Source organism: Oncorhynchus gorbuscha, linkage group LG22, assembly GCF_021184085.1.
Source record: "Oncorhynchus gorbuscha isolate QuinsamMale2020 ecotype Even-year linkage group LG22, OgorEven_v1.0, whole genome shotgun sequence".
Lineage (NCBI taxonomy): Eukaryota > Metazoa > Chordata > Actinopteri > Salmoniformes > Salmonidae > Oncorhynchus > Oncorhynchus gorbuscha.
Window position 1 is genome coordinate 26,734,811 of NC_060194.1, and position 12,891 is coordinate 26,747,701.

A 12,891-nucleotide genomic window follows, 5' to 3' on the forward strand; every position below is an offset into this window, starting at 1 on the left:
TTAATTGCATAATATTGCTGTATTAATCAGCCCTGAGTGTGTCTCTTTCTGCACAGAGACTGTTGTTTCAGGTTCTGTCTTGATGGAGAAAAACTAAACAGAGAGAAACAGTGTTTAAACAGTGCTAGAGCAGGAGGGGGAGGGATGAAACAGTGTTTAAACAGTGCTAGAGCAGGAGGGGGAGGGATGAAACAGTGTTTAAACAGTGCTAGAGCAGGAGGGGGAGGGATGAAACAGTGTTTAAACAGTGCTAGAGCAGGAGGGGGAGGGATGAAACAGTGGAATGTGTTTCTTCATCACAAGCTAATTGTATTTTTCCTACCCCTCGAGACCTGATCACAAAAAAACTTCCAAGTTATGGGCTATGATAGGGCCTGGAGTTGTTCCTAATCAGGTCACATGATTAAGGAAAAACAAAAGGCCCAATGGGTTACAACTGTCTTATGAAGTCATTATTTGGGTTAGGTGCCCTTCAAATAAAGGAGTACCCCATTGTTTAAGACAGAATGGCTTAAACAAATTAAGAGTAATGGTATTTTTTAAAACTTATATTTTGACACAATCACAGAGCAACATCGGTTCACCTTAAGGCGCAGGGAGGGCAGTGAAGGAGAAGCTGTGACAGAAGCCAGCGTAATTCAGTCTGTTTACAGCACAGGTTACAAAGAGACTGAGACCGCAAAGGAAGTGGAATCAAGCACAGCGCAGGTTAAATATTTTACAAGCCTGAAGTCAAATAACACTAAGTTATTACTCATTTGCATTGTGCATGTCTCAGGGAGAGAGAGGGGAGGAGGGGGAGATAGAATGCGGGTGGGAAAAAAAAGAAGTGTGAGAAGTTAGGGAGAAGGAGAGGAGAGCACGAGGTAGGGGAGAGGAGAGCACAAGGGAGAAGGAGAGGAGAGCACAAGGGAAAAGGAGAGCAGAGCACGAGGGAGAGTAGAGGAGAGCACAAGGGAGAAGGAGAGGAGAGCACAAGGGAGAAGGAGAGGAGAGCACAAGGGAGGGGAGAGGAGAGCACAAGGGAGAAGGAGAGGAGAGCACAAGGGAGGGGAGAGGAGAGCACAAGGGAGAAGGAGAGGAGAGCACAAGGGAGGGGAGAGGAGAGCACAAGGGAGGGGAGAGGAGAGCACAGGGAGAAGGAGAGGAGAGCACAAGGGAGGGGAGAGCACAAGGGAGGGGAGAGGAGAGCACAAGGGAGAAGGAGAGGAGAGCACAAGGGAGGGGAGAGCACAAGGGAGAATGAGAGGAGAGCACAAGGGAGGGGAGAGGAGAGCACAAGGGACGGGAGAGCACAAGGGAGAAGGAGAGGAGAGCACAAGGGAGAAGGAGAGGAGAGCACAAGGGAGGGGAGAGGAGAGCACAAGGGAGAAGGAGAGGAGAGCACAAGGGAGGGGAGAGCACAAGGGAGGGGAGAGCACAAGGGAGAAGGAGAGCACAAGGGAGAAGGAGAGGAGAGCACAAGGGAGGGGAGAGGAGAGCACAAGGGAGGGGAGAGGAGAGCACAGGGGAGAAGGAGAGGAGAGCACAAGGGAGGGGAGAGCACAAGGGAGGGGAGAGGAGAGCACAAGGGAGAAGGAGAGGAGAGCACAAGGGAGGGGAGAGCACAAGGGAGAATGAGAGGAGAGCACAAGGGAGGGGAGAGGAGAGCACAAGGGACGGGAGAGCACAAGGGAGAAGGAGAGGAGAGCACAAGGGAGAAGGAGAGGAGAGCACAAGGGAGGGGAGAGGAGAGCACAAGGGAGAAGGAGAGGAGAGCACAAGGGAGGGGGGGAGAGCACAAGGGAGGGGAGAGCACAAGGGAGAAGGAGAGCACAAGGGAGAAGGAGAGGAGAGCACAAGGGAGGGGAGAGGAGAGCACAAGGGAGGGGAGAGGAGAGCACAAGGGAGAGGAGAGCACAAGGGAGAGGAGAGCACAAGGGAGAGGAGAGGAGAGCACAAGGGAGGGGAGAGGAGAGCACAAGGGAGAGGAGAGCACAAGGGAGAGGAGAGCACAAGGGAGAGGAGAGGAGAGCACAAGGGAGGGGAGAGGAGAGCACAAGGGAGAGGAGAGCACAAGGGAGAGGAGAGCACAAGGGAGAGGAGAGGAGAGCACAAGGGAGGGGAGAGGAGAGCACAAGGGAGAGGAGAGCACAAGGGAGAGGAGAGCACAAGGGAGAGGAGAGGAGAGCACAAGGGAGGGGAGAGGAGAGCACAAGGGAGAGGAGAGGAGAGCACAAGGGAGGGGAGAGGAGAGCACAAGGGAGAGGGGAGGAGAGCACAAGGGAGGGGAGAGGAGAGCACAAGGGAGGGGGGAGGAGAGCACAAGGGAGGGGAGAGGAGAGCACAAGGAAGGGGGGAGGAGAGCACAAGGAAGGGGGAGGAGAGCACAAGGAGGGGAGAGGAGAGCACAAGGGAGGGGAGAGGAGAGCACAAGGGAGGGGAGAGGAGTAAAAGAAAGACAGGCGAGCGGTAGGAGAGAAAGAGAAGAGAGGAGGAGTTGCTAAGGCAGGACATTTGGAGAGAACGCTGCGTTCCTGGCCCACTACCACGGCGGATAGCCAACAAGTCCAACGGTTGGACAGGTGGTGTAGGGATGGTGTGGGGACGGGCAAGGACTGGCGCGCTGAGACGCTGCCTGGTGGACATGTGGAATCGCCCGCTCATCGTCTGGAATAGGGAGAGACAGCGTGTGTGTGTGAGTGTGTATGTGTGTGTGCTGTGGCAAGGCAGGATGAGTCACTTGCACTGCCACTTATTGCCAGCCTGGATCACAGTGACTGGGGCTATGGGTCAGGACACAGGGTGGAACCTCTGGTGAGGGAGTTTAAGTCTGGGGACAACTGTCAGTGTGACACAGCCACTGGGGAGATGGAAGTGTGAAAATGTGATAGCTGCAATGCAATACACAATAGTTTATGAGAAATAGCTTAAAGCTCGATTTGAAATGTGGTCGCACATGTCAGTATTTATTTACAATGTACTGTACCTACAGGCTGGCCATGACCTTCTTCTGAATAACTGGTAAGACATACAGTACTGTAAACCAAGGCATTGTGATATATCAAATCAGATATGGAATAATGACAAAATAACCAATATCACAATGACTTCTAGGAATTCCCTTTTACGGTATTGACTGCCATTCATCACTTTTAGAAAAACTACAGTTGTCTTGTCCGATTCTGTTTTAATGCATGTAAACAAACAGACCTTTGTTCTATAAAAGCAAAAAAATGTTTGGTTGTAACCCAGTGGATTAAGGGATTGCACAGGCATGTGCACAGTGTAAGTAATGGGGGCCAGATTACAGAGAGATGTGAGAAAATGATCTGCTGGGTGTGTGTGAAAGGGTGGGGGTCTGAACCCTCTAACTCTAACACAACAAATACATGTGTCAGCCTAATATCAAGGTCTGGAATTCCCTGTAGAAGAGAGGGGATGGGTTGAGGCTACTACAGTAACGATGCCTGTTGTGAGACCTGAATCTTAGAATTGATTCCACATTTGCATTTTCCCTGATTGTAAGAATATCAATGATAAGCGAACAATCTAAATAGGTCAAAACAAGGTGAAGTACTAAAGTGTAAAGGCTTTTGTTGGTGCATGGACTTTCAAGGCACCAACATAGCAAGAGAGTTGCTAAGAATGCAATACTGTATATCAACAGATGGACCATGCAAATATTGGGAAAGATTGGGACAGATGTACAGTAACTTAGTCCACTATTAGTCCACTTTCCCCTTCCCTTTACTCAGTTCATTCAGACTATCACAGAGGAGACATAGGAGCTTTAGTCAGGGGTAAATCTGGGATGGATTAAGAGTCCTGTCATCTCTTTCTCAGATGAGAGTGCGTATAATCATATTAAAAATCACATGGGGCCCTGATGTTCCTGATGACATCCTACTAAGCTGTAATGATAGCTGCGAGAGCCAGTCGACTGTATCCCACATCCTTAAATGAAGACAGACACTATCCATATGGCTGTGGGTCAAAACCTGACCGAAGCCTACACAGACCAGGGAGCAAAAGGACAGTCCCATGGTCTAACACAAACTGAAAACATTAGAAAATTGTAGGTTGAAGGCATTGTTGAAGGCAGATAGCGCATCAATTCCGCCTGCATTGATCAGTCTCATATCTCGCAAAGGGTAAAGATAAAAAATAGTTTCGGGCACAACATGCTGTCACAAATGTTGAAAATATGACTTAGGTGACAGTGTCTGCTGAACCCCATTTCTGCCTCAAAGCAGTCCATCTAAAACAATACATCTCTATAATGTTTACGTTTTTTGGTTTAGGTTGAAGATACCCAGGTTAGTACAAGTTATGATTCCATGCACTGTAGCTAACTAGCATATTTGGTTCAACTGTTAAACATTCTTCCTCATTTATGCAAAACCTATATATATCTTAGAATCCTCTAGTCTTAACCTTTGTCATTTTCAACCTAGTTTTGGAGAGAAAATCTTAGTCACACCAGTTTTTATCTAGCAAAGGAGTTTTGTGTTTCAACAAGCAGTATTTTCTGAAGATTGACAATGTTCATGAACGCTAGTTTAAATCTGTCCAACATTAGCTTGCTAGCTGAGCCAGTCACACTTTCATATAGAACAAATCGGATGCTGCTAACCAACGAGCTACCCTGTGCTGCACACACAATGCCGAATGCTTCCACCAAAAGCTAGCTAGCTAGCCACTTTAGTAGCTAGTATTATTATGACTTTTCGTCTGTTTTCATGAAGCAGCTGCCTGTTCTGCTGCGAGTCTTCGTAGTAGCCTCCTGAGTCAGCTGCTGCTGCGTTTAGCTGACCCAATGTCACAACATAGCAATCGCGGCACAACATGCTGATCTACGAATTGATTTCTGATAACATTCCCTCTTACTTTTGGGGCAGCATGTCTACAACTTGAGGGTAATTAAACAAACCAAGCAAGCTGTTTAGCTTTCAGTAAGGTAGAGCTAGCTGGCAAAACTGTAAGCTAGCTACAAGTTCTTCTGTGATAAGTCATGAACAAACCTTCAATATCTTCCTCAATGATAAAGCAGCAAATTACTGAAATCCATGTGCCAAATTCCAAATGGCCACAGTACATGACTTGGTGTTAGCACTTCAACAATAGGCACTAGGGTATCATGTAGATAAGGATGGACCACGTGACTGTATAGCAACTGAACAACACCTTAACCATGCCAGCATGTCTAGGAGCCATTCTATGGAACAGAGTGGGAATGCTAGTAAGTTCCATATGTGTCCAGCAGTAGACAGCCAGAGAGAGGGAGGACAGGAAAACTGTAGACTCACTGTGGCCAGCTCATCAAACTTCCCAAAGAGCTCGTTGAGTAGTTTGACCAGTTCCTGGGCTGTACACTGGGACGCCAGACTGGTGAACCCCACGATATCAGCAAACAGGATACTGGGAGAGAGAAGGAGAAATAGTTACATACAAGCTATGTTTTATTTAACATTCATTTAACGAGGCAAGTCATTTAAGAACAAATTCTTATTTTCAATGACGGCCTACTGGGAAACAGCGGGTTAACTGCCTTGTTCAGGAGCAGAAGGACAGATTTTTACCTTGTCAGCTCGGGGATTCTATCCAGCAACCTTTCGGTTACTGGCCCAACACTCTAACCACTAGGCTACCTGCCACCTCATGCTAAGTCAGACTGTCTCATTGGATTTGTTAAATTACATTTAGAAAGCAACGCCAAAGTGGAAGTGAGTGAGCATTGTCTCTATTCATAATGTGTTTTCCTCCAATCAATCAAACGTTGTGATTAAACGAACCGTGACAGCCAATGAGATGATCCCTGTTCTGTTCCACTGACTGACTGGCAGTGAAGTCAAGCAGATGAACTCAGAATAGAAACATGGATAATTCTTCCCTAGATCATTCTCATAGGAATCAAAGCAGAGCCATACCCTGTTAGGAACTAGACAGCAATATAAATACATCTCAACCCTTAGACAAACTAACTAGATGAGTAGATATTATAAGCAGACACAACTCATATAGGGCCCAAAGTTTGTCTTGACTGGGGAAAACTCTAGCCCCTAGTTACATGGTGTAACGGGTCCTTCAGGGGACCTAACAACATGAATATGTATCTGTTCAGACCTGAGAGCGTAGTTATCTTGTATGGAATTGTCCTAACTGCTGGGGGAGCAGGGGAGGTGTGGTAAGGGGATCATTCCTCTTCATCTACAGATGAAGGTTGACCATACTACTTTGCATGTCTGTGTTTAAGCCTCTTGTGGTCGAAGTGCCCTGCTGTCTTTCTTTGGGATGGACTTTTCACAGTGTGACAGAGCATGCACACACACACGCACGCACGCACGCACGCACGCACGCACACACACACACACACACACACACACACACACACACACACACACACACACACACACACACACACACACACAGCGTGTCCCTCCGGCGTGACGATCTGTGAGCTGCTAAATGCCAGTTTGTCATATCCCAGATGTCAATGTAATGAACTGCAATGGATTCAATTTACTGTGATTGTTTTAATTGGAAGCCATCTACGAGCAGCAAACATTTGGAGTGAGAACTTGAAATATTGTGCTCATGGTGAAACATGAGCTGTGGTTAAACAGCCCTTTTAATGCAGCTCCAGTCCTATCCCACAGCCCCAAACCTAAATACCACCAACCCCCAGCTCCCACCCCAAAACCCACCCCAGACACAAAATGAATTGCCTCTTAAGGACATGAACGTTTTCTGAATCAAACAAATCATCCTATTAGGGCCATTTATGTGAGTCAATGTCATTAGCCAAATGTTGAATATTGTCCTCCCCCAGTGCCCCATTACCAGGCCAGGCAGACATAGTTGACCTTCCCATAGTTGACCTTCCATCATGTCCCCCACCCAGATCTCATCTCATTCCAGGGACCATCTTTTCTCTCTCCCTATTATACTAATGTGTGGCGAGGTTAGGAGCTGCTGTGACAGCATAAACTAACACATTTCTGTTTTATCAAGTTTATAATGGACCAATAAAGATTGTATTTTATTGTAATGTCACCAAGTCCCTCTGAAGCAGTCAGGCGCTAACTAGAACTAGACCCACACAGCAACCCAGAGGGGGTCAAGCCTAGAGGTCCCTCAGGGGTGGAGTGTGTGTGTGTGTGTGTGTGCGTGCGTGCTTGCGTGAAGTAGTTGATGACATCAAGGCTCTTGTAAAGAGAAGGACAGAAACATTCTGCTTGAAGAGGTGGCGTGTGTTGGGCGCAGTGACTGATCAATGCCACCTTGAGCAGAGGGTCCCTGGCTGGATAATGCTGTTAAATCCCTGTGTGAGAGGACAGGTGGCATGTGGTGCCGTAACACACATAAAGCCCCCAGAGGGCCCTGCTCTAGGAACACTAGACCTGTCAGGTGTGACAAGAATGTGTCAGGTGGGATTCAGGAGACGACTGTGACGCAACCTGTCTGTCTGGCAGGGATTACGCAACAATAGCAGACTTTCAGCAGGCTTGGGCATGTTGCAGTAGTGGTGCATGGGTAAACTCAATGGGGAAGATAATCCAGGGGAAAAGCCATGTTTCAACCTGTGTTCTGATAATTGCATTGTTTTCTTTATTACTCATTAGTTCTTACACCACCTTGACAACATGGTGACAACAGTCACACAGTGGCAGAGTAAATTCAATATCACATTTTTTATTTGTTATTATATATATATTTTTTTTTTCCTTTTGTTTATTTGTATTGTTTATTAGTTATATTTAAATTTAAATTTTATTTGTACATTTTTTTAGTTTATGATTTAATTTTACTTCAGTTTATTTTGTAAATACCTTTTAAATACTTATGTTTGTTAAAACTGCATTGTTGGTTAAGGGCTTGTAAGTAAGCATTTGACTGTAAGGTCTACTACACCTGTTGTATTCGGCGCAAGTAACAAATTAAATTTGATTTGATTTGTTTCGTCGCAAAACCAGAGAGAAACATCTATCCGGTGAAGTCCACAAAACAAACACAGTTACATGACCTACAACATGGTAAAGCAAGTCAATGTGTTAGACGTTTTTAAACTGCTAGACTACTATGTATTTAGAACCACGGAGAGTTAGCGCAAGTCGCAAAGAATCCAGGAGCTGCCTCCGCTATTCCAGCACCATTTCAACTTCAACATTTCAACATCATCAAATCACCTCTGCTTAGTGTAATACAGTGACAACTTAAATATAACAAAAAAACGATTTTGTGTAATTATGTCACGCCCTGGTCGAAGTATTTTGTGTTTATCTTTATGTATTGGGTCAGGCCAGGGTGTGGCATGGGGTTTTTGTATTGTGGTGTGTTTTGTCTTGGGGTTTTTGTATATAGTGGGATTGTAGCTAGTGGGGTGATCTAGCAGAGTCTATGGCTGTCTGGAGTGGTTCTCAATCAGAGTCAGGTGTTTATCGTTGTCTCTGATTGGGAACCATATTTAGGCAGCCATATTCTTTGGTTGTATTGTGGGTGATTGTCCTTAGTGTCTTGATGTCCTTATTCTGTGTTAGTTTGCACCAGTTTAGGCTGTTTTGGTTTTCATTACGTTTATTGTTTTGTTGAGTTTGTGTTTTGGATTCATCTTACGTTTGTTTTATTAAACATGGATCGCAATTGACACGCTGCAGTTTGGTCCGACTCTCCTTCACCATTAGAAAACCGTTACAAATTAAGCTAAATATCATATGGCTGTCCATGGTGCTGATTTCTGTGTGTTGACCTGTGTGTGTATACACACATGTGCGCAAGTAGAAAAAACATGTTTTCTCACCCAACTTGTAGAGGAATGCTATGCCAACCTCTCATTCATGTTGCCAAAACGTCTATGACTCCTGTCACAGAGTAGTGCACGCTTTTAGTATTTGTTGTCTTAGACCACCTTGCTAAAATACTTGCTTGCTTTACTTCCTTTCAAATCAAATCAAATCAAATTGTATTTGTCACATACACATGGTTAGCAGATGTTAATGCGAGTGTAGCGAAATGCTTGTGCTTCTAGTTCCAACAATGCAGTGATAACCAACAAGTAATCTAACTAACAATTCCAAAACTACTGTCTTACAGTGTAAGGGGATAAGGAATATGTACATAAGGATATATGAATGAGTGATGGTACAGAGCAGCATACAGTAGATGGTATCGAGTACAGTATATACATATGAGATGAGTATGTAGACAAAGTAAACAAAGTGGCATAGTTAAAGTGGCTAGTGATACATGTATTACATAAGGATGTAGTCGATGATGTAGAGTACAGTATATACATATGCATATGAGATGAATAATGTAGGGTAAGTAACATTATATAAGGTAGCATTGTTTAAAGTGGCTAGTGATATATTTACATCATTTCCCATCAATTCCCATTATTAAAGTGGCTGGAGTTGGGTCAGTGTCAATGACAGTGTGTTGGCAGCAGCCACTCAATGTTAGTGGCGGCTGTTTAACAGTCTGATGGCCTTGAGATAGAAGCTGTTTTTCAGTCTCTCGGTCCCAGCTTTGATGCACCTGTACTGACCTCACCTTCTGGATGATAGCGGGGTGAACAGGCAGTGGTTCGGGTGGTTGATGTCCTTGATGATCTTTATGGCCTTCCTGTAACATCGGGTGGTGTAGGTGTCCTGGAGGGCAGGTAGTTTGCCCCCGGTGATGCGTTGTGCAGACCTCACTACCCTGTGGAGAGCCTTACGGTTGAGGGCGGAGCAGTTGCCGTACCAGGCGGTGATACAGCCCGCCAGGATGCTCTCGATTGTGGATCTGTAGAAGTTTGCGAGTGCTTTTGGTGACAAGCCAAATTTCTTCAGCCTCCTGAGGTTGAAGAGGCGCTGCTGCGCCTTCTTCACGATGCTGTCAGTGTGAGTGGACCAATTCAGTTTGTCTGTGATGTGTATGCCGAGGAACTTAAAACTTGCTACCCTCTCCACTACTGTTCCATCGATGTGGATAGGGGGGTGTTCCCTCTGCTGTTTCCTGAAGTCCACAATCATCTCCTTAGTTTTGTTGACGTTGAGTGTGAGGTTATTTTCCTGACACCACACTCCGAGGGCCCTCACCTCCTCCCTGTAGGCCGTCTCGTCGTTGTTGGTAATCAAGCCTACCACTGTTGTGTCGTCCGCAAACTTGATGATTGAGTTGGAGGCGTGCATGGCCACGCAGTCGTGGGTGAACAGGGAGTACAGGAGAGGGCTCAGAACGCACCCTTGTGGGGCCCCCTTGTTGAGGATCAGCGGGGAGGAGATGTTGTTGCCTACCCTCACCACCTGGGGGCGGCCCGTCAGGAAGTCCAGTACCCAGTTGCACAGGGCGGGGTCGAGACCCAGAGTCTCGAACTTGATGACAGCTAGTTAACATTAGCCTATACTACATCTAACTTATTTAGGTACATATTGATAAAACAATTGTTTTGTCCTTACTGCTATTAGCCCATACAAAAGCATTGAATAACAGATTCACTACATGGTAAAACAGATAGTTCCAAAAAAGGGCCTTCAGGCGAGTCTTGTGAGGCCTGTGGGCGTCCTAAAGCAGGCCATTCTGTGAGAAGACTGATTTTCAGGATGTCTCATGGTGTGACAAACACCGCTCTGGCTCTGTCACCTTTCACTGCAGATGTCTCATGGTGTGACAAACACCTCTCTGGCTCTGTCACCTTTCACTGCAGATGCGGAAGTGCGACATCGGCGAATGCACTGGAATGCATTCGCCTATTGTATTGTATTTTTGTATTATGCGAACTAGATATCCTCGGGGGCCCGGGCATCTACTGTAGGGGGTTAATTTTTCGGGCTTGTCATACTACATGTCATTCCTGCGTTGGCCAGACAGGATCAGATACATGGACTACAGATACTAAAAACAGAGGGGTGCCGTTTCGCTTACTGAGATTCTTTCTCTGGTTGAAACATTCAGCTACTTGCGAATTACGAAAGAGACAGACGGTTGGTTTGTAGGCTGCAAGGATAAAGCAAGCCTCTTTTGGTCGGATGAGGCAGATGGCATTCTTTGCTGACTGGATAATGCTACTGAGATATTTTTTTGCTGTTATCACATTGTTAGTAGGCAAACAGGCAAACAGGTCTGATGCATTTTGCTTTCCTCATTTTCTTTGCATCTCTACTTCCCTCTCGTTCTTTCCCAGTATAATTCTGCACACACCAGTGCATATTCTCTCCCTTATTTTCTCCCTCTCCTCAGTGCAACAGAAACAGAAACACGCAGATTAATGTGCTGTAAATTGAGAGATGAATAAATACAATCTCATTTGAAGGCATCTATGAAATTAGACTATACAGTATTACATAATCTAGTCTACAAAGCAGATGCTCATATCAAGAAGACGTACACTATGGCTGGCATTTCATGTGTGGTTATGTTCTGTAACATATTATGGTTTTACTTAGTAAAGGGCAACTCCGCCACTTTTCAACCCCATATTAATTATCCCCAGCACCAAGCAAGTGTCTACATATGTGAAAATGGCACATTTCAAGTTTTATAGAAAAGACTACTGTAATTAAAGCGAAGAAAATACCCTCCCTCTTGCTAGAAACACATTGCAGGTTTTGAAAATGATTGTTTTTCTTCCTTTGAATCCTACCCTGTGATGGCACAGAGAAGCACTTTTTATGTTTTTACCACAGATCATAGAAACGCGCCATTTTCACATTACGTAGACACTGGTTTGGTGCTGGAGATAATTCATATGTGAAGTTGAACAGTGGCAGAGTTGCCTTTCATTTAGGCAATGCATCATATTTGAATTGTTTTATTTTGAAGGTTATTATACTGTATAATATTTACGTGTTTAGTAACGTCCCACACCATGCCCACAATCTCACCTACAGAGACTGTCCAGGTAGACAGATCATCTACAGAGATTGTCCAGGTAGACAGATCATCTACAGAGATTGTCCAGGTAGACAGATCATCTACAGAGATTGTCCAGGTAGACAGATCATCTACAGAGATTGTCCAGGTAGACAGATCATCTACAGAGATTGTCCAGGTAGACAGGTCATCTACAGAGATTGTCCAGGTAGACAGGTCATCTACAGAGATTGTCCAGGTAGACAGATCATCTACAGAGATTGTCCAGGTAGACAGATCGTCTACAGAGATTGTCCAGATAGACAGATCATCTACAGAGACTGTCCAGATAGACAGGTCATCTACAGCGATATTGCTCCCTGTGTACTCACCTAAGATTATACTTTTCTATCCCACGTATTGTATGACTTTGTACAAAACCAAAATGACCTTTCATGCATATAACAATTGGCTAATGGTATACAAGGTCTGCCAATGGTATAAATACTTGATAGGACTGCAATACAGAACTAAGATACACTCTGAATCTACACAGAGAGAAGTACTAGTGTGTATTCTCTGAAAAGTAGTCATTCTCTGGCAAATCTCAAAAAGCATTTATTTGAATCCCGGTTTCTCTGATGACAATATGAACTTATCGACAAATCCCCTGTACAAATCCACCTTATGTACTCGTCTATTGTCATAACTGGTTAGAACTAAGTTAAAAGGACCTTACATATATGCTAGGCTGTTCTTAGAACTGTAATGCAGAAACCAGCTACCGTCCAAATGTACACATAGTGCTGTATTGGTGTATATTCTTTGAAAAATAGTTGTTCTACGGGAAATGTTATATAAATACCAGAATTCCTCAAATATCATCCAATATTCAATATATACAACTTGTTTCACTAGCAGCAATGCTAATGCTGGCTGTGAGGTAAGTAAATATTAAAGCTCTAAGGATCAATGGATGAATCACTTTTTGTCAATAGAATGAAGTATATTTGAAATGTTGGTGTACTGCCCCTTAAAATGGCAGTCGATTTTGTCAAAATATGGATTTAGATTTTT

General features: G+C 44.8%; 1 protein-coding gene across 2 annotated transcripts in view; it reads right to left on the bottom strand.

The window, feature by feature from the left end:
* Nucleotides 1-12,891, bottom strand: part of LOC124010162 (adenylate cyclase type 1-like) — a 74,488-nt gene that overhangs the window by 45,658 nt on the left and 15,939 nt on the right. For both annotated transcript variants that reach the window (XM_046322547.1, XM_046322546.1), the window contains exon 4: nucleotides 5,289-5,400. In XM_046322547.1, coding sequence (XP_046178503.1) covers nucleotides 5,289-5,400 — 112 coding nt within the window. The remainder of the gene's footprint in view (nucleotides 1-5,288; nucleotides 5,401-12,891) is intronic.